This window comes from Poecilia latipinna, unplaced genomic scaffold (assembly GCF_001443285.1).
Source record: "Poecilia latipinna isolate Pla-1442-1.1 unplaced genomic scaffold, P_latipinna-1.0 Scaffold90, whole genome shotgun sequence".
Taxonomy (NCBI): domain Eukaryota; kingdom Metazoa; phylum Chordata; class Actinopteri; order Cyprinodontiformes; family Poeciliidae; genus Poecilia; species Poecilia latipinna.
This window is the reverse complement of record NW_015112706.1, coordinates 140,410-168,275: the sequence shown is the minus strand read 5'-3', so window position 1 is coordinate 168,275 and position 27,866 is coordinate 140,410. Positions and strand designations below refer to the sequence as shown.

Sequence of the window (27,866 nt, the reverse complement as noted above, 5' to 3'; positions counted from 1 at the left end):
TATTTGCCAATACCTGATGTAGAATATTTGTCAATATCAGGACCGATACAGATATCAATATCAGATCAGTGCATCTTTAGTTAATACACTCTGTAAAGACAAAACACACACAAAAAAACAAAAAAAACAAATACTGTGTCTGGCATTTCTGCTCCTCCCTCTCCTGTTTATTAACTCTGTTTGGTTTTTGTGAATTTATGCACAGATATAATACATCAGAGGAAAACTAACTCAAATCTGTGTTTATTTTTTGTAGAGCTCTCTTTGACTACGATCGAGCACGAGACAGCTGCCTGCCCAGCCAAGGCCTGAGTTTCTCTTATGGCGATATCCTTCATGTCATCAACGCTTCTGACGATGAGTGGTGGCAGGCGAGGCTCGTCACTCCGCACGGAGAGAGCGAGCAGATCGGGGTCATTCCAAGCAAGAAAAGGTATATTCCTCCATTTGTGCTTTTATTTCCTTCAAAGGAAATAAAAAAGCTTGAGTAATAACATCTAAAAACCAAAAATGGTTGTTTTTTTTTTTTTCCTTCCCCAGAGTGGAAAAGAAAGAGCGAGCCAGATTAAAAACTGTCAAGTTCCACGCCAGGACAGGCATGATTGAGTCCAACAGGGTAAGTGTGGGGGACCACCGGCCCCGGGGCCCCAGCGGGGGAGATGTCCCACTTCCTGACGAGCGGGAAAGCGACCAGCACCTCTTTACCGAAGCGAGAGCGATCAATTTACCCGATTGATTACAGAGCAGCTCCCTGGAGACGATTTGTTTGTAATCAAAACATTCACAGGCACTTCTCTGTAAAAGAAGAAGTCTAAGAAGTCAGTAGAAGTCTAATAAATAGGTAATAAATATGTTAATTCAGCTCTAAGCACTTTATAAGTCATTAATTGTTTATTATGCATTAATTAAGGGAGAGCAGACAAAATCTACCATTTTGCCAAAGAGTCAGCCAAGTCTATTCACCTACATATTTTATCTAGTTATTTGTAAATGTGACTTTTCAGCATATAGTCTCCTTCTGAGAATTAATGCATAAGAAACAGTTAATGACTTATAAATTGTTTATAAATGAATGGATAACATATCTATAAACTATTATTAGCCATCTATAAGGGGAGACTTGTTGTAAAGTACCGAATATCATCAAAAGGTTACTTAAGTTCAATGATTCAGTTCAAATAAAACTATGTATGAAGAGCTGGAAAACACAGATTTAGTTAAAGTGCAGCTCATAAACACCTAATTCTGCTCTCAAAAATGGGAGTATTGCATTAAGATGCTTCCTAAAGTTGAGTGGAAGAAAAAAGTATGGTGGTAGAGAAACCCGCACAAGAAATAACTACAGACTTCAGAGGAGTATTGAACATCTTGAAGAAGTTTCAGAAACCAGCACACAGATGAGCTACATGCCCTCAGGTGGAAACGTCAATTGTTTTTTACAAAACACACTGAACGGTTCCTCGGTGGTCTATGTCCTCTTTTAAGATGAAGGTAATTTCTTTTTTCTTTAAATTTGGAAATAAAGGTCTGAAGGAAATTAAGTGAAATGATATCAGACTTGTGTAGTGCTTTATTAGGACACTTTACATGAAATCATTCATTCTCATTCACACATTGACGACGGGAAGCTACAGGATTGTAGCCACGGCTGCCCTGAGGCAGTCTGACGTCAGTCAAGGAAGATCGAAGAGACAGAATCCATGTTTGAGGTCCACCATCAGTTTATGAGTGACTTAGTTTTAGAAATGCATTAGCTGTAGGATTAACAAACACATATAAATACTTAGTGAAAACTATCACTGTGTGTAATTAAAGATGTTTTCTCAGCTGATAGTCCAGTAGACCTGGTTTGACTGGGGACCAAAGTTGCAACATTTGTTCCATTTTTAGCTGGTGTTTTGCTTTCACTGCACAAACCCGTTGCCCTCCTCGCCTGTGGAGGCGCTGCACCAAAAACCACTGAAGGAAATGACATAAAAACCCCAGAAGAAGACAGTGAGGGCAACTTTCTTCTTCATGAAATGTAAATAAAAATATCATGGCATCAGATTTTAGGCGATGGAGAATTTCTCAGACCACAAATAATTTCTCCCACTATCGCTAGACTGGCATGTTTGTTGCATCTACCCAGAATGCCCTGTGCTATAGTTCACTTCCTACTTTTGGGGCGGTCTCCAGTCTGCTTGGCGTTCGGATATCCATTCAAACCAACACCAGAGTTCACTTCAACAGAGACTGAGGTTTTCTTGGGTCTACATCACAGTAATGAACTGGACTTTCTAAGCAAATCAGAGTTTGATTAAAGTGGACCAAACAGGACTGGTGTAAATGATGCACCATAAGTTTTACTTTTTGAACTGAATTATTGAAATAAATCAACGTTTTCTGATGGCTTGAGTCACTAAGACGCACCTGGACAGGCTTTAGCTTTCAGATTTGAATTTAAAGAGGATGAATCTGATTATTAATGGTGATTAATTTATAAACAGTAAATGTTTAATTTGGTCTGCAGTCGCCCGTCTCCTTCACATTGACGCTCCATTCGGTTTCACCCATTACCTGTTCCTCATGTTCATCATTTGATGTGAATTGTTTACATTTCATTTGGCCCCGTCCTCCCTGTTTTTGCATGGTTGTGGAGTACCTTCATTGAAACCTCGTCTGTTTTTTTTTTGTTGTTGTTGTCGTTTTTGTCCTCCCTCCCTCCCTCCCTCACCTGCCACCCACCTCCCCCTCCCCTCTCTCACCCTCACATCAGCAGCAAGTTAAAGTGAAGCGCAAAAAAAGCTTCAACCTCTCACGCAAGTTCCCGTTTTACAAGAGCAAGGAGAATATTGTGCACGAGTTGGTGGAGACTGAACGTGAGTATCGAGCTGTGTGATCGAGGGGCGGGTTTGGGGGGTTTCTCTCCTCTTTTTTTTTTTTTCCTTTTCTTTGGTCCTTTCCCCCCCTTCATGCTTCACTTCTTTCGTCTTTCATCTTTCCGCTCACCTTCAGGGACTGTGTGTGTGGCGGCACCGCTCCCATTCCCAGAGAGATTCCCCACAGGAGGAGGCGTGGGGTTCCTCTCTGGTGTGACCGCATCGCCTCCAGAGGAGTGTCTGGCTGCGTTTGTGCTGCCAGCTGTTAGTATTTATTTATTTAAAACTGCAGTATGTAACTTTTATTTGAAAAAAATGTTTTTACATATTTGTTTAAAAGGTCACCATGTCCTGACAGTTTAATATGAGACAGATGATTTGTGAAAACATGGAGTTTCTCGTTTCTGTGCTACTACAGCCGTCTGAAAAAATGAACCGCTCCTGGCCAAAAACAACCAATCAAAGCCCACAGGAGGGTCTTGGCGCTGTCAATCAATCTTGTGGAAGCGCTGCTAAATATGCTAATGGCAGAGATTTACGGGCAGAAACTGTTTGAGAGCAAGCGGGATACATGAGCCTGATTGACAGCGCTTATAGTGTTTGTTTCAAGTTAGTACCAAGAGAAAACAGACTAGATTTTGTTTTTCTTTTTCTAATTGATCAAATCAATTAAAATAGGCTCTGTAATTTCCATTCTGATATTTTCTGAAGGGTTATTTTGTTTACAGATATCATAATTAAATTTATTCTATGTTTCCAGTTCTAAGTGATTTTTATTTCCATTTTCTTTACCATTTTTGATTATTTGGGATATTCAAAATAATTTTTAGTGCCTGTGTGAAGTGTTCTTTTCAAAATTAAAGTTAGTCCTAAAGAGGGTGAACCTCAATTATAATGCCATTATTAACATATCACCTGAAAATGGTGTCAATATTATTGTTTATTGCAATAATTACTGGGATAATTGAGCTAAATTTGCTGGTGCGACAGGCCTGCTATCTGACTCATATTACACTGTCACGACATGGTGACAGTTTGAACAATTATGTACAAAAGGTCACATGATGCAGCTTTAAGTCCTGATCGATTCTCCAGTCAGTCATTGACCCCAGAACAAGGAGAATCTCATTACTGGGCTGAAGCTTTAACTCTTAGCAGGTCAAAATCCCGTTTTAATGGGATTGGGCCTGTGTAATTGAAAAGCAGTGGCTTACTATGAACAAAGTGGAGCTCAGGCTTAATGAGCATGACAGCACCGTGTGTCAGCGGGCACACTCCTCTTCCTCTCCTCCTCCTCTGCCTCGCCCCCCTCCGACTCTCACTAACCTCTTCTTCTTCCTCTCTGCTTTTCTTCTCTTGGTTTCCGCTCTCACCTGTCGGGACATCTAGGACTTCCCGGGGTTAAGCGATGACTTTTATGGATCAAAGAGTTTGAGTAAGTGTGTGGTTGCACCGTGTCAAGCAGCTGTCCCCAGAGAGAACGCTTTGTCACTGCAGACCCAGATGGGAATGCGAGAACCACACACATTTAGAGGGTGGAGAGGGCGCGCACACACACACACACACCCCTCAGACTCACAGTATGTACAGAGGCTGCATTCCTATGGGAGCCAGGGTGACACTTCTTCAGTCTCCTGGGGGTCTTTCTGTTTGTCTCTTAAGGTCACAGAGTTACGATGCATGTGTTGTAACTCTGTCTGCTTGGAGGCGACCAATACGAAGCATTTGGACTGGGAATACTGGGTCTAGTCACAGGAAACACTTAATTTCCTATTGCTTGCACCTAAAAACCACTTCCCTAGTTTTGCAAAAGCTTGACTGTCGCAAATAGAAGAACTTCTGCTTTCTTTATTTCCCCTTTGCCCTTTTATTTTCTTTTTGTTCTTAAAAGGCCCAACAGTTGATAAACATGGTTGGGCTGAGGCTATTTAGGCAGGTGAAATTACATTTTAAACCTTTGAATTAATTAAAATATGACAATTTGATGTGAGATTTTCACTTTTTTGCTTTTCAGAATGTCTGACATCCAACACAAGTGACAGTGAAAGTAGTTCAAGTAAGTCATTTTAATTTTATATCGAGTGCTTCGTTGTGTTTTAGGAGTTTATATGGTAGGTCAATAAAATCTGAAATCTGCAAGTGTCTACCAGCTTCACACATCAGCTGCGTTTCCACAACAAATGTGGCCAAAACTTTGATATTCTGCTCATGTCGAAAAAACACAATTTCACAATTACAGTGTTGCGTTAAATAAGAGATGCAGTTAAAATCACACGTCAATATATTTTACATAGTGGCGGTGCCAAGCATCTAATGGGTTGGCAACAGAAGTGAGCCAGTAGCAAAGACAGACATCATTATGCAAACTGGCAACTAATTTACTTTAACCCATAAAAACCTTTCTAACTAACTAGCAAGTTAGCAGCTAGTTAGCGGTAGCCTGAACTGCCTTAAGTCACAGAATGCAATAAACATGCAGCTCTATCATTTGTCTGACAGAAAAGTCTCATGAGAAAAAAAAAAAACTACATAGAAAATCTGAGATAAAATAGTTCTGCCACCACAAAAGTTAAGGCCGGTGATTAACGAATTTAAGACCAATATACATTGTTGCTAATCAATTTAAGACATTTTAAGGAGCATGGGGACCTGCACCTAATGATTATTTTGGCTTCAATTATTCTGACAATTTGTCAGATAAGAAAAAGATTTGACACATTCTGCAGATTATTCTTATTCAACCTCTTCAGCCTTTTTACACAACATTGGAAATACAGTAAAAGATGCACAAAAATGAATCCTTTATAAGTAGGAAAATAAAAATTTTATTGCTTAAATACAGTAATATACCATTCCTATAGTTCACGCTTCACCATTTTTAGAATGGTACACATTTGTAGGTTAATTTTGTAGGTTATATATGTGTATACATATAGACAAATATTTCACTAATTGATTCATCTCGATTAATCGTTTCAGCACCAGATACATAAATTAAAGTTTCAAGAAACAGCAGCCACTCTGTTTAAAGCCATTAACTGCACAGGATTTAATTTGGGAGTATAAATATAAAATACACTTTAGATTTCTATACAGTGTACAATAATACACTGTTTTGTGTTGATCTGCCATAGAAATAAACTGAATTTCGTGGTTGTAAAGTGAGAGAAAAGTAATGAGGCACTGGTGTCTTCAGAAAGTACAAAATGTTCATGTTTTCATTTTCTTTGCTTCGTTTTCTTACAGAGGGTCAAGAGGACACGATCCTCTCCTATGAGCCAGTCATTCGGCAGGAAAGTGAGTGGGAACTCTCTGTGCTCTAAGGAAATGTTTGGTGTCTCTTGTCATTCTGTAAACTCACTTTTCCTGTTTCAATTCAAGTCCACTACACAAGGCCTGTGATCATTTTGGGCCCAATGAAGGACAGAGTAAATGACGACCTCATCTCCGAGTTCCCCCACAAGTTTGGCTCGTGCGTTCCCCGTAAGTCGGCGCCCAACGTTGTGCACGGCGTGGCGAACTCACAATCGGAGACGGAGAAATAAACCCGTTCTGTTTGCCTCCGCAGATACAACCCGTCCAAGGCGAGAGAACGAGATCGACGGGCAGGACTACCACTTTGTGGGTTCAAGGGAGCAAATGGAGAAAGATATTCAGGATAATAAATTTATTGAGGCCGGCCAGTTTAATGAGAACCTCTACGGGACGAGCATCTTGTCTGTCAGAACTGTGGCAGAGCGGGTAGGCGTCAAGTTTTCAAAGAAATCAAAACATTCAGCAGGTTGTGAAGCTGTAAAGTGTCGATGTTTGGGTATTTATTGGTCCTAATGTGCCTTCAGGGGAAACACTGCATTCTGGATGTGTCTGGGAATGCCATAAAACGACTGCAGCAAGCACAACTTTATCCGATCGCCATCTTTATAAAACCAAAATCCGTTGAAGCTCTAATGTAAGCTGCAGACTTTCAACACGATGCGACCGAAATATCAGCAGCTTCTGGGCATTTTGGAGTAACTTTGTCTTGTTTCCATTCAGGGAAATGAATAAGCGGCAGACGTACGAGCAGGCCAATAAAATCTTTGACAAGGCGGTTAAGCTGGAGCAAGACTTTGGAGAGTATTTCACAGGTTGGTTGCTGCTTTTTTGACTTATTTACTCTCAGTAGTTATGAAAGACTTAAAGCCTTCCACGTTTATTTTCATACAGTAATTAAATTGTCTGAAATGACAAACTGTCTTAATTTGTGGGTAAAACACTTTCTAAATGCAGTGGGTTCACGTATTAGTTCCAAAGAGTCTGTCTGAAATATTCAAAAGAAAAGTAGAAAATAAGAAAAATCAAGGATTTTAACTTCTGCCGTAGTGCACGTTGAGTAAAGGCACCAAAACCTTTAAAAATAAATAAATGAATCTGTTGCCTCTGGGCAGCATGGTACCATAGACGGTTACTAAATGTGCTGTGAAAATATAAATGACCTTTTAATATCTGCTACTATAGTTCAGTGTGTTAAATCGTGGTGGTGATAGTGATAACTTTAATAAATATGTGACAACCATACTTTATAAAAGTTACATACTGCGGCTTTAAGAGAAGTAGAAAAACTAGATTTTGATGGAAATCTTTGATTTTCTATTTAAGTCAGATCGCCCAGCCCTGACTGAGAACCAACCTTTGTAAATGAGTCTTTGTAAATTTCCCTTGCGGTGTTCCTCAAGGACCATGGTTGGGAACACTGATTCATTTTACATAAAATCAGGAAGTAAATCTTTTTGTTTTTGTTTGCAGCTATTGTACAGGGTGACTCGCTAGAGGAGATCTACAACAAAATCAAGCTAATCATCGAGGAGCAGTCCGGGCCATACATCTGGATTCCCTCCCCAGAGAAGCTCTGAGCTCCCGGCCGTCCAACCTGCAGCGGCGCCGCAGAGCTCCCTTCCTGCCCCCCAGAGACCCCACCCACGTCCACATGCCAACCCCTCTCCCCCGCTCCTCACCTCCTTTTTGCAGATATGTTTCATATCCAGTTTTAGTGTCATCATTATGTTACTCTCTAAATGAAAAAGAAGTCTTTATCACCATTACTGTGACTGTGCACACCCCTGCATGAGTTTCTCAACAAAACCATTCAAGACTGGAATCGCCATTCCAAAGGAATTTGTCAAACGAAAGCAAAAAGGGAAAAGGATCAACTTCCTTTTGTGGACTAGGAACGGCCTGGAGATCGGTGTCAGGAAGGAGGAGTAGTGATTCAAAAAGAAGAAATATAGACAAATCATACCAAGTTGGAACACTTTGTAAATGTTCATCAGATCACATTTAAAAAGACGAGAGGTTGAAGAACAATTAGGGTTTTGTTTTTAGTTTTTTGGGTTTTTTTCTAAACGGACTGGATCAAATGTGAGCCCTGCTGATGGTACTGTTTGTCTCTCTTGTTTATACCGACAGAGGAAATTAGCGGAGGAGCCTACTAAAAAAAAAAAACTGGTGATCTATTTATCACGAACCAGCTCGCTGTTTGGTCGTCTGGAAAGATGGCGGATCAAGAGGAAGAAATGTGTTGTGAATCTCTACATTTATATTATAAGATCACAAGATAAATCATTAAGTCCTTCTGAGATTTTACAGCATATTGAAAACTTCACATTTTACACTTCGTTAGAACTGTCATTCGGAGGGCTGTTTAGATTTTCTCCTTTCTTTCTTGTGGGATTTATTTTTTTTTAAATTCGATTTTATTTTTTGGCTTGTGGTTTTTAGCTGCTCTGTAAAGGACGGGGGTAGAGAAGTGTAACCGGGCTCTCTGCAAAACACCAAACTGCCTTACATCTAATACAAATTCTGTTTTGTGACTACCTGTTGTCTGTGAGGGAGGCTGGAAGCAGCCGAAGAGGGCGAGATCTTTACATGTTGTGCCCTCAAAGAGCCAGGAGGTCAGACGTTAAGTGCAATAGATCAAAAATCAAGTCTTACCTCCTTTTACTTCTACTTTTCCAACCTTTTTTTTTTCTGTTTTATTTTTTTCTGTGTAATCAAACAATTTGGCTTTTTCCGATCCAGACAGGTAGAGCCTCCCGACTCTTGTTGAGCAGTAGACGACCCCATTACACTCTCTGCCTTCCAGGACGATTCACTTCTGATTGGTCACATGGTACTGTCCTATCAGCCGCTGCCGCCGCCGTGTGTGGCGGCCTTAAAAACGGGTAGAACAAGACAATAATTGTATTGGATGTTCTAACAATTAAAGAGTCAGTTTAACCTGTTTTTGAATTGTCCCCCCTCTGCCAAAAAGAGAAAACACTAAAGTTGGGTTTGAGTAAATCTTTTATGCTTTGTGTATCTATAAACCTTCTTGACGCTGAACCACTGTGTTGAGCTCTTAGAGGTGATGCCGGATTACTAGAAGAGGGGCACTCCTGCTTCATTTTTAACTGGACATCATCGCTTTCTCTCCTGCAGGACTCGCAGCTCGACATCGAAAACGTGACCCAAGACCTCTGAACCCTCTCAGCCTTTTAGTTTTTCATATTTTAATTCTTCTGTGTTTAACTTGCCTGGAACCCAGACGTCTGGGGATCCCCCTTCTTTCTCTCTCTCTTTCTCCAGCTCACACAGCACCTGTACACCTGCAGGCTTTTTTTTTTTTTTCCGATCAGGTGTGCCCACCTGCCAGGCACCACTGCTAAACCAGCTGTCATTACCTGTGTCAAAACCAGAGTTCAGGGAATAACCGAAGGGAACAGAGCCATTTATAAACTGCTTGCAGACTGTTTCAAAACGGTGTGGTAGCTGAACAATGTAAATAAGCCCCTCCCCCACGCGTCCCCTCCTCACCTGTGCTTCATGCATGTGTGACTCGAACTCGGACAGACAGGTTTTATAGACCGCAGACGTCAGGTAAGTAAAAGTTTGAGCTACTCCTGAGCTTCAGGCTCCGTTTAAAAATGTGCTGTAACGTCAGTATTTCTCATGGGAACGGTTAGCTAGCGAGACGGGGACCCGGTTCCCTGGAGTAGGGAACTGTCTACGTGTGATTTCTTGTCTGGGTGTATAGATTCAAAAAACGAAGATATATTGTAAAATAAAAAGCAATGCAGGCGGAAACCGCCATGGTTAGACGCTTAAAGTCGGTCCTCTCTGGTGTTTAGCGCACATCCAGCTGACTGTTAATAACGTGTGTATTCATACCTCAGTCAGCCGCGTCAAAGCCCAAAGAACTCGATATCACTCCTATTTCCATTGAGGTTAACGGTACCTGAACGCATCTGTGTGTGTATAACTGGCCAGGGACGTTCTGACGAGAGACATGATGCGTTTTATTTTTATTTTTTATTTTATTTTATGGGGGGAAGGGGATCGGGCAGGGGGCTCAGGCTTTTCTTTTTCTTTTTGTTTGTACTTTTTGGGGTGATGATATGTTTCTGTTCTGGCACATTGTGCAGTAAGTGCTTGCAAACATGAACCCTTTGATTGTACAGTAGTTTCCTTCCTGTCACTGCAGGTGGTACAGCCTATCAGGACACTCGGCCTCATGGTCTTCCCTGTCCTAGTCATGAGGGAACGCGGTCCTGCAACTTTTTTTGTTTGGGTTTTATTTTGGGACTTGACGAGAGTTTATTTGTTTGAAAATAAAATATGTGACTCAGTTATAATCTTGATGTGCTTGTTATTCTGCTTTAAGTGGCTCGGGCAATCAAGTGCAAATTTTAAACCCCTGGGGTTCGTTTTATTTTGGCCATAGAAATAAGTCTTTAACGGACATAAATAATGTATTTTTCAAATTTGTAAGCCTTTAAATTTTGGTTTTAATGATTACTTTTGTTTTTCTCTTCTTCCTTTTATCCCCTATAAAATTGCAACGTTTTAGGGGAGTCAAATGTTTGCAACATCGATCAATTTTTAATATTTAGGCAAAATTGTTTGTCCTTTAGACACAAAAAAGAAGCGCCTATAAATAATGCCATAGAAACATTATGTATTGATATACTTTTTCCATCCTGTGTATGGAGGGCCAAAAGGGACAAAAAACAAGTGTGATTAAATCATGAAATAAATTGTTTAATTTAATAGGTAGATAATTTGACTACATGATGCATTTAGTTAAAACTAACTTTAAATAAATGCTTAATTTTTACCATTTAATAAATCTCTATAAATTGTTAAAATAAAAACTTACAATGGTGACTGAAGATATTTAATTTTCTGTCAGTCGAGGGGCAGTGCAAAAACTGGTCTGTAGAACTGTTTGGATTTTAATCATTTAATGACATTTTACGCATTAATTGTGAAACATTAAATTAAGCCTTTATTTCAATGTTGCCTTAATGTTGCATTTAATTCATGATTTAATGATGTATTTTTTAATTTTGTCCCTTTTGGCCTTCTATATAATTGGCAGAAACACTGATTCTAACCAAATGTTTTGCGTAAAGTTTTAAAAGTTAACATTTCTCCACAATTTGCCACCAGATGGGAACAGAGCATGAAATTTCTTGGGTATTTGAACACAAAGGAATGAAAATTAAAGCTAGATTTAAAAATGTTTTTTAAATGAGTCAACAGGACAAAAAACTTCAAATGGAAACATTCATGTGCATATAAAACAGTACAATTACATTTCATTCAAAATACAAAATCTAGCAAGTTTTTATGGGATTTATATTCAAAGATATGAAAAAAAACAGGAGGGTTTAATAGTTCACAAATGAAGCTGTAATAAATATTGTCTACCAGGAAGCCTGGATATTTGAACGTAAAGAAGAACTTTTACCTGTAACAAACTGATGGGATGAACCCGTTGGGTTCACCTTCACAACACAGAACATGTAGGAGAGAAGAGCTGAACGTTTTACTCCTCTGTGTGGATGTTTTTCTTCGCTTTGTCCAGTCTGTCCAGGATTTCACTGTACAGCCCAGTCATCTGTGGAAACAAACATTTAACTTGATTTTTATTATTTCTTAAAGCATCATGAGCTGAAAATGCATCAAAAGAAAGTTGATTTATTTCACTACTGTTGGCCTTGGTTGGGGCTCCTTTTGCATGAATTACTGCATCAATGCAGCGTGGCATGGAGGCAAATCAGCCTGTGGTTCTGGAAGCCCACGCTGCTTCTAGATTCCCATCGATTATCTGTGGGGTTAAAGGTCAGGCCCGTACCACCGTGGACGTTTGACCAGCTTTTGGCACACTGTGGGTCGGTACCAAGTCGTATCTCTGAGGTTTGTCAGCAGGGGGAAGCAGGAAGTGCTCTAAAACCTCCTCTCAAACGGCTGCGCTGACTTTGGACTTCATAAAACAAGCAACATTTCTCCAGTCTTCCTCCAGATTCTAATTACCAAATAAAATGGAAACTTTACCTTCATTCGGGAAGGTTTTACACTTCACAATCCTCTCAAGGCTGCAGTTATCCCTACTGCCTTTTCCTATATGTTTTTCCTTCAACTTAACTTTCTATTAATATGCTTGTTTATACACTAAACACTGTTCTATACATGGCTAAACCTTTGTGGCAAATAACCCTTAGATAATGTTTTCTAAGACGATTTGTTTTATTAGCAGTAAGCCAGAATTAAAACTGAAGGCCTCCACTAACACTACATATCCCATAATGCACCTCTAGTTACTAGACATAGTGTTGGTAATGCTGGAAAAACAATGCATCTCTCTGTATGACTTACATTTTTTGTTAAATTACTGAAATAAATTAACTTTTCTATGATTTCCTGAGATGCAAATACAGCAACTTATTAGGGCCGTCGCAGAAGGAAAGAAAATAGAAAAGTAATTTTATGCCACAAATTTTCTAGGAAAATTTATTGGAAATTTGAGTTTCAAAAGTCAAATTTGCCAGAAAATTTTGAGATTAATCTAAGAAAATTTCTAGAAAAAACATGAAAAATTTTGAAAAGTTAAAAATGTTTAACTTTTGCAACTTGTAATTTGAGATTTTTAGTGGAAATTTACTTTTGTTCTGTCTACGGCCCTAATATGCCAAACAGAAAACACACACATTCCACCTTACAGATATGAGCCCAATAATAATGATGACTATACCGAACACTATTAGTGCCTCTTAAAACTTTAATAATGAATGCACCATCAGGCAAATCTAATCTTAGAAGTAGTACGTGAGAACAAACAATTATGTGATTATTTTCATATGCTAACGACGTACCTGTTTTATTTACTTGAATTTTGAGGAAACGGGTCAGAAGTTTATCATATTTTTGGACCTAATCCTTTCCCGTAGATGACTCCGGTGCTCTACCTGCGTCTCGTAGCTCTCCCGCAGAGACCCTAGGTGTCGGATGAAGCTCATGGCAAGGCCGCACCACTTCTCGGCTTCGTGGTACTGGGCCAGGCTGTACAGCAGAATCCCGGCATTCCACGCCTGAGTCAGCAGCCACAGCGTCTCCATCTCTGGGAAGCCGTCCGGCTGCGGAGGAAAGCAGGAAGATGTTAGAAAAAAGGCTTTTTTTCAGCCACCTGGGTGACTGAAGTTCCCTTTACTCAGAAACGTTCATCAAATCCTGCCGTTTTGTGTGTTAACCTTTTTACTAACTCGTTTTAATCATTTCATTCATATTCTCTAACACTTTTAATCTTGTCCCTTTACTTTGATCCAAAGATTTCGACAGCTTTCAAGTAATAACTCCCTCTGAAAGGGGAAATATGCAGCGCCTGAAAGGCAGCGTGATGTTTCAATAATCCCACGTCCCTTTCAGAGGCGCTGCTCACCGGCAGTGTGACGATTTCTGCAGAACATTAACATTCAAATTGGCAGGAAGGGGTGGTGAATGGAAGCATCTGCTAATTGAAGTGTGGCTGAAAGCCCATTGATAAAAAAAAAAAAAAAAAAAGTGGTTTCCAAGAAACAGCGGGCAGCGGCAGAGTGGAGGAGAGGGGGTTAATTATGGAGCAGTTCTGTTGGCGCTGGCTCACCGCGGCTGAGATGATGGACAGAGCGTCCTCGAAGTAATCCCACAGCTCCTGCAGGACGCGGCTCTCCACCTCGGACACACCGCTCGGCAGGGATAGCTTGATCAGGCTGTGGATGTACTTACTGAGACGGAGACGCACAGTTAGAAATGATGGTTCCAGAAATAAGGAAGCGTGTTTTCATGTGGCGCAGCGCTGCCTGCAGTGCGTCGGGTCGGCTTGGGGTTGCTTCCTGTGCATGGAGAGAGCGGCTCTCAGGGCCTTCTTGCAGAGCTGAGGGAGGTGGGCTGGAGGCTCCATGGCTAAGCCTTCATTAAGAAAAAAACAATAAAAACAGAATAAATACTTAAAGCTGCAGTATGTAACTTTTATCATAAATATTTGATGAACCTGTCTTTAAGTTGTGACAATATGAGGCACAAAATCTGTGAAAAAAAAAAAAAAACAGTTCCTTTGCCTTTTCTGTGCTAACTAGAAACAACCAATCAGAGGCAGGAGGCGGGTCTTAGTGCTGTCAATCATCTCCTCGCTTATGCTAAGCTGCAGCTAGCACATTCTGTTGTGAATGCTCAGTTTAGTTAGCTGATTTTAATCAATACTTTTTTTTCTCGCTTTCTTTTCTAATGAAGAAATTACATTTATTTGATTTATTTCAATCAACCCTTCTCTTAGTTTTGCAATTTGTACAATTAGGACCAGCCTACCAGAATTTTGATTTAATTACGAGAACATAATCATAAAATAAATATGCGATTTTAGTAAAAGACGTCTTAAAAAGTTGGGAGGAAAAAGTTGCTTTTTTAATAAGATTGAATAATCAGTTGTCTTAGTGTAAAATTACTACTTCATTCTCCAGATCTTACGACTTAATTCTTGTAATATTAAAACTTTATTCTGTATTATTTAGGCTTTATTGTCATACAACTTTATTCTCATAATTACTATGACTGTGTTATTGAAACATTATGATTTAAATTTACCAATACCAAATAGATAGAAGTTGTAAAACATGCTTGTCAAACAAGATGGAGGGCCTTGGATGAAAAAAATAAATAAAAAAATCCTGATTTTCCAAAACTTAAATCTTCAAAACCCATTGATAAAATCAGAGTTCGTTTCCTCTGATGAAATGAGTGTTTATTAACCTGCCATGGTTTCCAACACTTTGGTTTCGACGTGTTCCAGCTCCAGGACAGACTCCAGTATCGTCTCCACCTTCGGATCGCTCAGCTTCGCACGAGCTTCGAACTCGTACAGCAGCAGCAGGGAGTCCGTCGGGTCCGCTGGAAGGTTGCCTTCAAATCCATTTAGAGAAATATTTGTTCAACTCCCACTTCCTGTCGGTTTCTGTTATTTTCGCCTGCTGTACCTGATGCTTTCAGGGTTTTGCAGACCTCCCAACAGGCCTGAATGTGCTCCAGAGCCACAGTGAGATCCTCTGCCTGTGAAACCAACACAAGGATTCTGGATTTACTGGCGCCATCTAGTGTCCGGCTCTCCTCCCGACGCAAGACGCCCACGCCTGCGCCGGTAATGTGGTTAGTCACCTCTCCTCCTCTCCACTGGTCTTGGTAAATTTCCATCCTTTTTGATGGTGAGCGTGCTAAATGTGGAGGATGAGGAGTGGGTGGCACACCTGGGTGGAGTGAGGAGACTTCCTGCAGAGCTCCAAAGAGGCAGCAGCTGCCATCAGCAGAGACGTCCTCTGGCCCATGAGCAGAGCGCGGTCAGGAGGGCACAGCAGGGAGAGCTTTAAGGTCAAGCAGAAAAACAAATTATTTATCTCTGGCAACTGAAGGAAAACAGGAATGCACTGCTTTAACTAAAGGCTGCGGGTTTAGCCTGAAGAGAAAACACGTTTATATTCTGATGAAATCATTTTAGCAACTACTAAAGAAGACATGAATAATGAGATACCGCAGTAAAATACAACCACTGTCCAGCTGAAACCAGAGGTTTACATTAGGAGGGCAGCGATTGTAGTTTTGTAGCAGATCGCTGATTACTGATCTTTAAAGATCCTGACCTGCCGATTCTGATTTTGGCCGATACTGATCTTTTTTTTGTTTGAAATGTTGCTAGATATAGCAAGAAAGCCGCTGAGTTGACAACAGTGAGTGATTTCAAACGTGCAGACATGACTTGGTGGTCGGCGTGTCAGTCAAACCTCCCACTGCAGAGCAGAAGAGGACAGTGGCTGATTTCCAGACCTTTGTTGAGGTAGATAAGATCCTCTTCACATCCAAGTATCGGCTGATCACAAATCTCCCAAAATTAAGGAAATCGGCACCAATTCTAACTACCAAAATGATTTATTTTTGCTAAAACATAAGTAATTTTATGTTTTTAGATGAATAATCTATAAGAGATTTATTTACTCATGTCTTTAATATCAGAAGTTTACATACTGAATGACTATTGTCTCTTTAAATAATGAGATGATGATGTCATGGCTTTTAGAAACAACTTTTAACCACTAAACCCTGTTAATACAATAATAGAAATATATTCAAATATGCACATAATTCCTTTTTTAATAGGAAAATAAACATTTTATTGCCTTAGATGCAATAACGTAGCATTCTTCTAGTGAATTTGAACCAGTTCAAGTTAAAACTTTGCCACTACAAGAGTTTTGGGTAGAACATATTTACAGACAAAGGTGTTTTCATCTGTATAATATGTATTTTGTACAGTTTGGGCTTTATTACTGTTCTGAATATGTTGTTTTATCAGAAAATGACACGTTTGGAGTCTACATACTCCAGTTAACAATCAATAGTTTCATCCGTGATCCTAGCATTGGATCAGTAAATTAGTTTTTCTTTTTCCAAAGTGTTTTGGGGGAATTGAACCAAGTGCTGGTGTTCCGGCTCTCCTGACGCGTCGTATATTAGTTTTTTTAAATAAGTTAACAATGCATTGTAAACAAACAGGTCTAAGTCATGTAAAATTCTCAAAAGGTAAAACTGCCTCTCTTGTCAAAGCAACATTTAATCCCTTAATTGTGCCAGTCGGCCATGACGGGGCCAACCGGCACACTTACCTGGTAGGACAGCACAAAGAAATCCCTCATTCTGTCAGGTCTGCTCTCGCACTGCAGAGCCGAGTTCCAGGCTGCAACAGAAGCACCCACACACCGACAAAATGAGGCTGCCGCAAGATTTTAGGTGATAGCACAGCGTGTCATATTAAAGTGGCAAGGAAAGAAAGAGTCGGTACCAATCTTTCTGAACCAGTTAGCGTCCTCGGCGCGCCGCTCAGCAGTCATATGAGACTGGTGTGAAATTGTCTGCAGAGCTGTTGGGAGGAGAAAACTTTCAGGGTTATGGAGACTTTAGAGGAAATGTGAAGAAAACGGCTGAAATCAGATATTTACATACAACAGGGTGTCAAACTCAGTTTCATTTTGGGCCATATCAAAAATCTAAATGTTCTTAAAGGTCCGGTTATGTCACAATGTATTGATAAAACCCATTAAACTGTTAAAATATTAATAATTAGCTGCCCCTCAAGGATTGTGTGATTGTTCTTGTGGTTTTTTTTTGTAATCAAAATCACAGATTTTTGGTGCTAATTCATATTTATAAATAAGTAACTTTGGTATTGGTATTCCTAAATGACATTAAAGATAAAAACTTCAGTCTGATTTTAAATCTAGAGAGAGAAATAAATGTAAATCCATCTGGTCTCAGACATTTATTAGTTATAAATCTGCTCACCTCGTTTCAGATACGGCAGGAGTTTGTCCAGATTCACATCCCTGCAAGGATCGATTGTTTTAGATGTGTAGCCTTAACCAGACATCACATTATATCATGTTTGTTTTTTTTACATTTTGCCCCACCTCAACCCATCAGCTGAGTTTTCTGCTGAGGAGAACACGAGTCGGACCAAACACCTGTGAAAATACAAACAAAGAACCCGGCGTTGACCTCGTTTTCTTTCACCTACTAACATTGTTATACAGAAACACAGTTTCTGTGGGAAAGCTGGAGAAAATGGGTCAGTGGATCATTAGAGGTGACCGAGGAGCAGAATCACTACAATCTGTAAGGCACACCAGCTAAAAATAATTACTTTATTTATGCAAATCCAGCATCAGACCCACCAAGCGCTGAAATTTTATACCTGACATCATTTTATATAATGTTTATTTAATATTGGATTGTTACTTTTAAGTTTACGAAGGTAAATAAATAAGAAAAGCAGCATTCTGTTGTAACATCCACTATGAAAAGTGAAAAGAGAGCATGAAGTTACTCAATAATTACAAAAACATTCAAGGCCGTATTCATGAAATTAACAATACAAGTTGCAAACAATATATCATTCTTCTCATTATTGACACAGACGTATATACATATTTTACTGACCTGAGACCCATCAGAACGTGAGCTTCGTCTTTTGAGTTCTCACATAAAACCTCCAGAGCTTTCATTGCAGTTTCCTGTCTTCCATTCTGTCACAAACATTTCCATCACGAATATTCAAAACGATCAGACATTATTTAACTGTAATGCTGTCTTAAAAACATATTCGTATCTCGAGAATTTTATGAGATAAAAAGCAATTAACTGTGAAAGGAAGTGTTATAGATGTTTATAAATAAAAATATAGAACGTGTGGTGGGCGTTTATATTCGTTGAAGTAAGATGTAACGATTCCTTGAATGACTTGAGTACCTCGATTATTAAAATTTGTAGAGGAAACTTGCCTCCCTCGAAGCTTTGTTAAATTATGTTTTATTATTTAGTGCACCATGTTGCGGCCGAGTGATTATTTATGCTACACAGTGTTCTCTCTTCCGCCTTTAAGTTGTTGACGAAAGCTAAGTGTTAGCAGCACAACGTCCAATTTTCAAGTTCGGTCCAGGTGGATTTCATGATTGATGATAACGTCCGCGTTTCTATCATTTTTAGAGCCAATGTTGATATCAGATAGTAATACTGAGTACGGCAGTATTTACCAATGTTTTATTTTATCAAATTTTTATTTCATTATTTAATTAATCATCAGAATAATCGATAGAATACTCAATTACTAAAATAATCATTTACAACATCTCTAGACTGAAGTCTGTGTTGGTAATGTGGAAAAAGTTTAACACTTCTACAAGTCATTGCACATTTGCTTGCAGTTTGATGATATTTAAATGCTACATATTTAAATGTTTTGAGCTTTTCAAGATGGAGTACATTTGATTCATGTTATCTTCTGTCAGTTCCCAAATCCTCCTGCCCAACATCATATGATCCAAGTGACAAGATCATCACTCCTCATCACCGCCCTCCATATAAACACGTTCATTTGTGTCCGAACTCCACGTAGCACTGATGAGGCGCTCTAATCATCATAATAGCACCACGGCACTGGGAGATGTGATGAATTTTCTATTAGACCTAATCTCATGACTGGAACGAGTAACGAGCAGTGTGATGAATTCTACCTCCAGAGCAATCTGAGCTGCCAGACAGAGGAGACAGGAAGCTGCGCTCTCTGATAGCAGCAGCCTGTCTTCGCTGGATACAGGCGACTTGGACAGGACTCCCATCGCATTCAACGCCTCTGCAGCTGTTGCAAAGAAACAACGCAAATAATTTGCTGAAGAAGAAAAAAATTGCCTCATTAAAGTTACAGTTCCTGCATTGAATGTATATACCTTTCTGTACGTTGTCGTCCTGAACAGCAATCTTGTAAATGCAGAATTGAGTGAAGATACTCTCAGGATCAGATCTTTCCGCTTCTTTTATTGCTTCTTTAGCCTGAGAACAGGAATGGAAAACAATTTTCAGAAAATTACTATTGATATTTAACATTTTTTTGGCAAGAAGTTAATGATTTTTTTGGTGTCTGGAAAATGAGCCGTTTCAAAAACATACGGAATGAAACCCCAGCAAAGCCCAGATCATTACCTAGCAACCCAAACTGAGCTTCAGCACTTTTTAGTCAGCTAATGTTACCTGCTGTACAATGGCTGCCAGAAAAGACGAGTATTGTGTTTTGACTTGCCATTCAGAAACAATTTGATGCATTCTTGTTGGTTGTGCAGGAGGCTCCACTTCTGCTTTTCTAAGATGTGCGGTTGTATAATTGCACATCTTTTTGCAGCTATTTTCATGTACAAGTGTAAAAGTTGGCCAGAAGCAGCTTATTTGTTTTTAAAGTGACAAGAGGGTCTAAAACGGCTCTTTCTGAAAGGAGCTCAAAACAGGCAGAACTGACCAGACTAAAATCTCATTATCTAGGAATGATTTTGTGCAAAAAATTTAATGGACATGTTTTGTTCAACCCACCCTAACCACCCTAACCTGTTTAAGTAAGCATTACAAGTCACATTTAACAAAATTCAACTGATAATGGTGTGCATTAACTACTGCAGCAGAATAATTTCCATCACAGCAGCTGATGCTTGGATAATTTTACCTTTTCTACCTGCTGCAGGTGCAGCAGGCAGGACGCTCTGTTCCTCTGCAGCTTGGCTAGATTTGGCTCCATCTGACCTGCCTTGAAGAAGCTGAAGGAGTAGTTATACCACTGTAGAGCCTCTGCATAGTTGCCAGCCTGAAATGACAAAGCAGAGATAATCAGCTGCAAGAGGTTTTTAATCAAATGGTATTAAATCAGTTTTTTTTTTTGTTTTTTTGTAAATTAAGTTCAATGCACCTCAAAATGTTTTGATGCCTGATCCCACAGAATGACATGCATAATGGTCAGTGAATCTGGAATGAGCTGTTTACCGCTGTAGTGGCCTGTGGGAGGTAAGACTGGTTTTTACATGCAGGGTTTGTAAAGTTTTCCCACAGTGAAATTTAAGAACTTTTCAAGCATTTTCAAGGTGAAGATTTTTTAACTTTTACAATACAAATAAACTAAAAAAAGATTGTTTCAATTATGATATCATTTATTACTGTTATTAATAAATGTCTTGAGATGGCATTCTACATTTTACAGCAGGGACCAGGTAAACTTATGTTTGATTTAACTTCACACAGTGGAAAAAATAAAATAAAATAAAAAAATAATAATAATAAAAAAAATAAAAAAATAAAAATATATATCTGAGCATGGCCGCTGGCATCTTTGGTTCGGTCGAACATACGAAGGTAACAAAGATATATATATATATATATATATATATATATATATATAAACATCTGGATTCAAATGTAAATGTTTTCCAAATTTAGGCTTTTAATCAATCGCTAGAAGGCTCTTTATTACCAATTTTAAGGACCTGCATAGAAAACTGCAGCACAGTTGCAATAATTAAAAATAATCTGATTGCAACAGTACCAGTGATGATGTCTTCTATCTTCTGTTTGGCCAGCAGCTCTTTGTTTCTCTGCAGCAGCAGCTCAACGTGCAGCACAAGAGCAGCACCCAGGTCAGGGGACGAGCCAAAGTGCTGACACACACGCTTCAGATAGTCAAACGCCAGCATTTCTCTACAATAATCACAAAAACATCCCACTTTAGGAGGGTTCAGATGATTTATTGTTGTGTGTAAGCAAAGGTGGAAAACAAATCAAGACTTTGTTTTCTAACCTGTCTTCAGACATGAGAAGTTTCACTGCGCTCAGACAGACTTCAAGAGGAACTTGTGATTCCAGCAACTCATCAAGTCCTGGAAAAACGTTTGCAGAGTCATCTGCAGAACCCTTTTCACATTTTGTAACAATAAAACCACAAATACCATCAGATTTTATTGGGGTTTGATCATCACAAGAGACTGATGCAAATTATACATGGTTTAGATTTTGTTTTTAGAAATAAAAATTTGATCATTGAGATGTGCATCAACAATGAAAATAAAATGAAAACTCTATAATTATAGCTACAAGTCTTTTGGATATAAAGTTTTGAATTTAAAGACATTTTTTTAGTTCACATTTTGCACATTTTGGTATTTCCACTTGCGTCTTAAATGTTAAGTTTTCCTTCCACCACCGTTATGTACCACTTTGTAATGACCTACCAGATTAAATTGAATTGAATTACGTTGCTGTAGCTTAAATTTAAGTGAAAAATACAAAAGAAGTCTTATCTCCCTCCGTCTTGAACCTGCCAGTAGTTTCAAAGAATCCCTGAATGTTCAGGTAGCGACGCCTCACTGTCTGTATAAATAATTCATTGAGCCGTTATTAACTAACCTGCTCTGATGTGATTGTCTGGGGCCTCGGATCTCAGGAGGATTCTTAACTTTAAATACAGCCCAGATGTGCTCACACACTCCTGCCGAATTCATACAGAGACAATCAAACACAAAGCATGACTGTCCTCTAAATTACAGTCTCGTGTCTTACCTTGTTGGCTAAGATGACGGCATCGAGCGCCTTCTCCTGAAACCTCTGACAGTCCCACTCTAGATAAACTGTAGCAAGCAGACGCAAATCTTTGGCCTATTGTGAGAAAAAAAAGTTTAAATCCGTAACCATTTCCAGTGATTTTCCTGAACTCTGAACTTCAGTCTCACCAGAACATCTGGGCCAGGGCCGTACTTCGCACTTGTTTTACCGATGTCGTAGCTTTGGCTGAAAAATAAGAGTTTACTGTTTCCCCCTGCTCTGTTTTTAACAACAAACATTAAATATCATATTTACCTCAACCAGAAAGTGCTGTCCTCAAACTTCCTCAGATTATAGGTGTCTACACCAAAGTTGTAGCACATGAGGGAGAGGTACGCCGTCTGTGTTCAGAGAGTGAGTTCACAGTTAGCTTCCCCTCACTTTCAACAACAATATGCACAGTGAAAGTGACAAATCAATAAATAGAGTTGTAAATGTGCAAACGAAGGGATTGTTTTACATCTTTCGGTATCCGCTGCAGCATGTCTTTACATCGCTGCATGTAGACCGTGGCATCTCTGCTATTCCCTTGGGATACGGCCTGCAACCGAGGTCAGACTTGAACTTTCATTATTCCCTGTCAGATATTAAAGATTTCCCCCTCTCATTGTTTCTCAGTTCACATTTTAGCTGTCTCACACTTCACACTGCAAGTCTGTCAGAACAGCACTTGCTGAGCTGCCAAAAATCACAAGAACAAATATTCACATCGAAGGTGTCGAACATCACATGCGCTCACCGACTCTGCCTGGCATGACAGAATTCGAAGCAGGTCCTTCTCCACATCCGCCTTGGAGGAAGTAGCGTCGGCTGCTGCGTCGCCTCTGGACATCAGCTGGCTGTAGAGGGTTTCCAGGCTCTAGAGACGTAGCAAACAAAGCATTTTTTTTTCCCATAAAAACACCATGTGTCTGTTTGCTCTAAACTTGCACCGACTAAAGCTCTCTCTCTGCGTCTGCGTGTTCATTTTTCTTCACCTTGACAGCAAGCCTCAAGAAATGATCGGCCATCTGGGGATTTTTGCAGTCCAGCCAGGTTCTGCCCGTTTTGCTGGCCATCTGTAAAGATTAGACACTGATAAATGGGCCTTCTCCTCATGAAATGCTGAGCGCTGGTCGAGGAGGGCCTACAGTGCTGCTCACCAGGATCTGCTTGCGGATGGCGCCCTCTGTTGGATTCTCAGGTTCACAGCAGTAAAGCAGACTGCATGCGGCATGACGAACTGCGTGATGGAAATGTTTGAATATGATGCAACATTACTGCGACTAATTCTGTTCACAGCCTTCCTTCTGAGTCTAAACTTCACATCTATCAGCATGAATACTGTTAAAGCTTACAGTTAGGCAGACCATGAGATTAGAAGCGTACCTTTGGCTTGTTGAACATTACTCAGAGCACCACCGGCGTTCTTGGTCACCGACCAGTTCCACAACTGAATGGCACATTCTTCAAGCTGGAAAAGTTACAGAGAATTAATGATGAAACTCAGACAAATATAGTTCTTTATAAAGTTAATGCATGCAACTGAGGCAGAACTAAACAATATAGATAAAAGTCCTGAATTAAATGTCACATTATAAGTATTAAAGCAGTTAAAACTTTCAGGTTGTTAAAGTATTAACAACTTTAAGGTTTTACCATGTTATAGTTGTATTTTATATGAAAGTAGGAGTAGAAATAGAAGGAAAAGGATGTGCGGTTATTTAAATTTTTACAAATTAAAATCTGAAAATGTGTCATGGATTTGTATCCACTCAACTGGGATTTTATTTAATAAATGAAAACAATATTATATGCTCAATTGTGAGGTGATAGAATTTTTTTTTTGTTTTCAGAAATATAAATCTGAAAAGTGTGGCATTTAGAAATAACTCTCCTTGTTTTCAGTGGAATTGCAACTGCAAGTGTTTTGGATATTTTTCTACCCGGTTTTCATATCGACAGACCAACATGGCCGCCCTCGCTCTTTGCAAAACACCTGAAAATCAAATTGGATGCCTTGTGTAAACAAATGGCTATTTTAATGTGTTGACACAGATTTTCAGTTGAATTTAGGTATGTGCTTGAGTTGAACCATTCTAAGAATATAATATATTTTCATCTAAACAGTTAGATTGTAGCTCTGGCTGTAAGATGGACCAGTTTCCCACTGCCAACTGAATAATGACCAATTTTCCAAGGTATTCTTAATATATTTTGTTTGTTTTCTTACATTTACTTGTCTAGAACAACATCAACTAGTAAAACTGGCTATAAATCATGTCCAACAATCTAATCTACCTGTGAATACGGTATTTTTGTCAAAGTATCTAATCCAGACACTTTAGAGAAGAGTTTCTCAATGGCCTCATCAAAATCTGGCATCTGTTTCTGCAGCAGGTTATCTGTGAGAGCTGAGCAAATAAAAAAGAAAGAAGACAAGTCAACAGGACAATGAGAGCAAAGACATACGTTTCATGAAGATACATTTCATTTTTAACATGGGTAAAGGCAAAAGAGTCTGTAGGGATAGCACCAGAGAGGATTTGAGAAAATAAAGTTATCTAATCTCATGTGTTTTCCAGATTCAGTATATTTATTTACATTATGATCCACCCACCCATAATTACTCAGGTTTGAAAAGCCTAAATATTGCAGTCTTTGACGTGGGCCAGTTCTAATGTGGTCAGGATTTTAAAATCACTAAAATGGTACTTTACTTAGCTTCTATAAATCAAACAAACGTTTCACGCAGAACAAACTGGGTTTTACATATTCAAATTAATTACAAATATAAAAATCCAAACCAAATACTTTGTTCATTATCTTCTCTTGTGTACTTAAAGATCTAAAAAACAATCGTAATATAATTATTTAGTAACAAACCTGAGTGGCACAAGTGGACATTAAATAACATTTTTGAACAAAGCAACTAGTTGTCCGCAGTGTAGCTTGTCCGATAGCTAACGGTCCTGCTAGCATGTAAGCTAGGTTTGTTGCAACAGGAAGTGACACAATTACAAAGTTTGTTAATAACAATTAATATAAGTCAAGTTGTAAACGACTCACTTTTCACAGTCGATACAAAATGCTCCATGTTTGATGTTTCCGAGCAAAGAAAAACCTCAGGTTAGCTTCTTGTTTCCGTTTCAATGACAACGCCAAGGCCGCGAAAATCAGGGTGAAGGAAAAGTTACGTTCACAGACACTCGGAATTCCGAAATTCCAATATAACCAAATGATAACAATAATAAAAACATTTTTTATACTTCTGCTACAGTTAGAAAGATAAAACGTCTTGAAGAATGGCAACTTAACCGCTTTAATAACTTGCCTTTTTTGTTTTTCAATTTCATTAATTTTTGGACCTTAAGGACCTAAATTGAAATTATGTATTTTTTAGAATCAAGCCAAGAACATTGAATGGAGCATAATTAGTATTATTAATTTAGTGTTATGTGGAATTAACAACCCCAGATATTCACTGCTTGTTTTACTATAGCAATTACCTCGAGCTTTTTTCCATGATGCATCATTCATGCACAAACCCTTTTATTGACAGTAGTATCCTATTCGGTGAACACACCATCAGATGGTTTAAAATGGTTTGAAGTGATTGCGTTTGGTGAGTTCTTTACATTTAGCGTTTTTCTTTACAAGATGCATTCCCAGAAATTCAAATATAATCTAAAAGTTGGCTTATTTCACTAACGAAAGATAGATCACAAACTTGATTTCTATGATACATAATTAATTAAACTTTTAATATTTCAATTTAATTCTAAGCATTTTTTATATAAAACCTAACTTTGATGATGACAGAATCTGTTAGACTTTCTTCAGTAAAACTTTTCCATATTTACAGCAGTCTATAAATAAGATCTGAAATGTCCACTGTGAATTCTAGCTGTGAATTTGGAGTTCATTATTTTTCCAGTCATTTACAGATGAAAGCCGAATAGCTCTAATTAAACTGGCTGGCCAGACTCCCTTAAGACAAGCGTAATCATTAATCAAAGTTTGGTTAGGGTGGAAAATATTTGGTTTATCTTTCAAAAAAAGGATTAAATCCAGTTTAAATATTTATATATTTTTGTTATGTAATGCTTTTGATAGAATAATTTTAGATATTTTCGGTACCAGTAAATTATTTTTACAGTGAATCCTACCAAAACATTCAATACTTCAGATTTAATCAGAGGTGAGTAGAGTACTCAGAAATGGTAAGAGTATTAATACTTCAACATATTTTTAGCTGCAGAAATTATTCAAGTAAGAGTGAAAGAAAGTCTACTTAAGTAGAGTAAGTGATCACATTATCAATCGTTTAATATTTAGAAATTACGCCATCAGACTGATCAAAATGTAAAGTCAAGAGGAAATTTTGGTGTGCTAAAGACCAAAATGACAATAATTTATATGAGTAACAAAAAAAAAAAAAAGAAAATCAGGCAATTTTTTTTATATATTTATTTTTTCCAAATCAGTTTCTTTCAAAATAAAACTTCTGAAACTTCAACAAAAACTGCAGGTGTGTGTCTGTGTCTGAATGTTTGGTTAAAACATGTTTGTTCTTCATTCAGTGGGAAGAAAATCCAGACATTTTACTCAAGTAAGAGTAGAAATACTTCATAACAAAATTACTCAAGTAAAAGTAGAAAGCACAGTGTAGTAAAAATACTCATAAAAGTACATTTTTAAAAAAAAGTTACTGGAGTAACTGGATTCTATCCAACTCTGGATTTAATGCTTGACTAACTTTGACAAATCTTTAGTTTTCAACTCAGATTTGAAAACTAAATCTGAGTTCAAATCTGAGGTCAAAGACCCTCACATTGACATATGACTAATTTATAACTCTACCATCATCTGAGAAGTAGTTCCTCTCATAAAGCAGGCTGTACATTTTTACTCCTTCTGCCAGACATAAAACTGTTTGGAAGGCTGAGGTTCTGGTTGCGGGGCTTTAACTGGGCCACTGGAGAAAAACATTTCTACAGGTTCATGTGGGCTAAAAGGAAGGATCCATGCTGTGTGTGTAGAACCAGTCAGTCCCCTACAGTGAGCTTTGAACAGAACCATTTAAAATAAATCACTTCAAATCCACCCTCTCAGCAAGCAACTTCCACCAATTGTTCACAAGGAGACTTATCTGTATCTCCTTCGTTCTCTTTTACGAGACGCCTAATTATAAAACAACACACAGAAACAGCATGAAGCTCAACTCCTTCAGTGGTTGCTCTATTTCTGCTTAAACAATCTGGCTACTGTTTTCATTTTTCATTCTACTTTTGCTTGAAAATATTATTTTCCAGTTTGTACTCTTTTAAAATGTAGTCTATTCTAGAATTTCTGCAATAATTTTTATTTACATTACATGATAATTTAGTTACATTTAACCATCTTTAATAAATATTCAGTATAATGTGTTCGTATACTGATTCAGTTTCCTTACGGAATACAGCGGGTGGTCAGAAAACAAAACCAGAGAGGATAAAAATTAAGAGTAGCGTTACATCAGTAAATTCTTACGCAAGTAAAAGTAAAAAGTAGCCATCCAAGAAATGTAGCTTTTATTTTATAAAAAGGTTGTTTGATCTCTACTCCTGAATTAATATTTAAAGGTGGGTAGAGTATCCAAAAATTATACTCGAGGAAGAGTTGCACTAATTCAGAAGTAAAACTAAAAAGTAAAGAGTTAAAAAAGTATTTCAATATAAGTACTACTTAAGTACTTAAGTA

General features: G+C 38.5%; 2 protein-coding genes across 13 annotated transcripts in view; one reads left to right on the top strand and one right to left on the bottom strand.

Annotated features, from left to right (window-relative positions):
• dlg3 (discs, large homolog 3 (Drosophila)) overlaps positions 1-8,342 on the top strand; it is a 114,759-nt gene extending 106,417 nt beyond the window's left edge. For 7 of the 11 annotated variants that reach the window (XM_015023669.1, XM_015023677.1, XM_015023663.1 and 4 more), the window contains 10 exons: positions 257-433; positions 541-616; positions 2,759-2,861; positions 4,876-4,917; positions 6,108-6,158; positions 6,243-6,344; positions 6,430-6,602; positions 6,701-6,810; positions 6,897-6,988; positions 7,647-8,342. In XM_015023669.1, coding sequence (XP_014879155.1) covers positions 257-433; positions 541-616; positions 2,759-2,861; positions 4,876-4,917; positions 6,108-6,158; positions 6,243-6,344; positions 6,430-6,602; positions 6,701-6,810; positions 6,897-6,988; positions 7,647-7,753 — 1,033 coding nt within the window. In that variant the 3' untranslated portion in view covers positions 7,754-8,342. Of the gene's footprint in view, positions 1-256; positions 434-540; positions 617-2,758; positions 2,862-4,250; positions 4,297-4,875; positions 4,918-6,107; positions 6,159-6,242; positions 6,345-6,429; positions 6,603-6,700; positions 6,811-6,896; positions 6,989-7,646 lie in introns of all 11 variants that reach the window. The other 4 variants (XM_015023648.1, XM_015023708.1, XM_015023683.1 and 1 more) reach the window with 2 other exon arrangements.
• On the bottom strand, positions 377-25,320 carry tex11 (testis expressed 11). Of its 2 annotated transcripts, XR_001423216.1 has the most exons (30): positions 25,194-25,320; positions 24,426-24,538; positions 23,514-23,598; positions 23,288-23,367; positions 23,123-23,203; positions 22,885-23,004; positions 22,606-22,686; positions 22,401-22,486; positions 22,274-22,331; positions 22,104-22,199; positions 21,951-22,032; positions 21,346-21,424; positions 21,094-21,245; positions 20,464-20,549; positions 20,224-20,361; positions 19,460-19,562; positions 19,247-19,371; positions 18,174-18,259; positions 17,645-17,698; positions 17,520-17,560; positions 17,020-17,097; positions 16,844-16,914; positions 15,434-15,547; positions 15,167-15,239; positions 14,943-15,092; positions 13,997-14,105; positions 13,801-13,921; positions 13,127-13,294; positions 11,629-11,778; positions 377-462 (listed from the first exon to the last, which is right to left on the bottom strand). XR_001423216.1 is itself a non-coding variant. In XM_015023726.1 (29 exons), the coding sequence occupies exons 1-29, from the start codon at positions 25,219-25,221 to the stop codon at positions 11,707-11,709; spliced, it is 2,730 nt and encodes a 909-aa protein (XP_014879212.1). In that variant the 5' UTR covers positions 25,222-25,320; the 3' UTR covers positions 11,387-11,706. The 2 variants fall into 2 exon arrangements, 1 of the variants encoding a protein (XP_014879212.1); XM_015023726.1 differs by lacking the exon at positions 377-462 and having other exon boundaries at positions 11,387-11,778.
• Positions 25,321-27,866: the final 2,546 nt, after the last annotated feature.

Bases quoted from the DNA above. Each gene is read 5' to 3' on its own strand.
- tex11 (XM_015023726.1), bottom strand. From the start codon at position 25,221: ATGGAGCATTTTGTATCGACTGTGAAAA. The intron at 22,487-22,605 runs GTAAAACAATCC...CTCTGAACACAG, and splicing joins TGCAGCGGATACCGAAAGAT to ACGGCGTACCTCTCCCTCAT. The intron at 18,260-19,246 runs GTAGAATTCATC...TGTTTGTGACAG, and splicing joins CAGCTCAGATTGCTCTGGAG to AATGGAAGACAGGAAACTGC.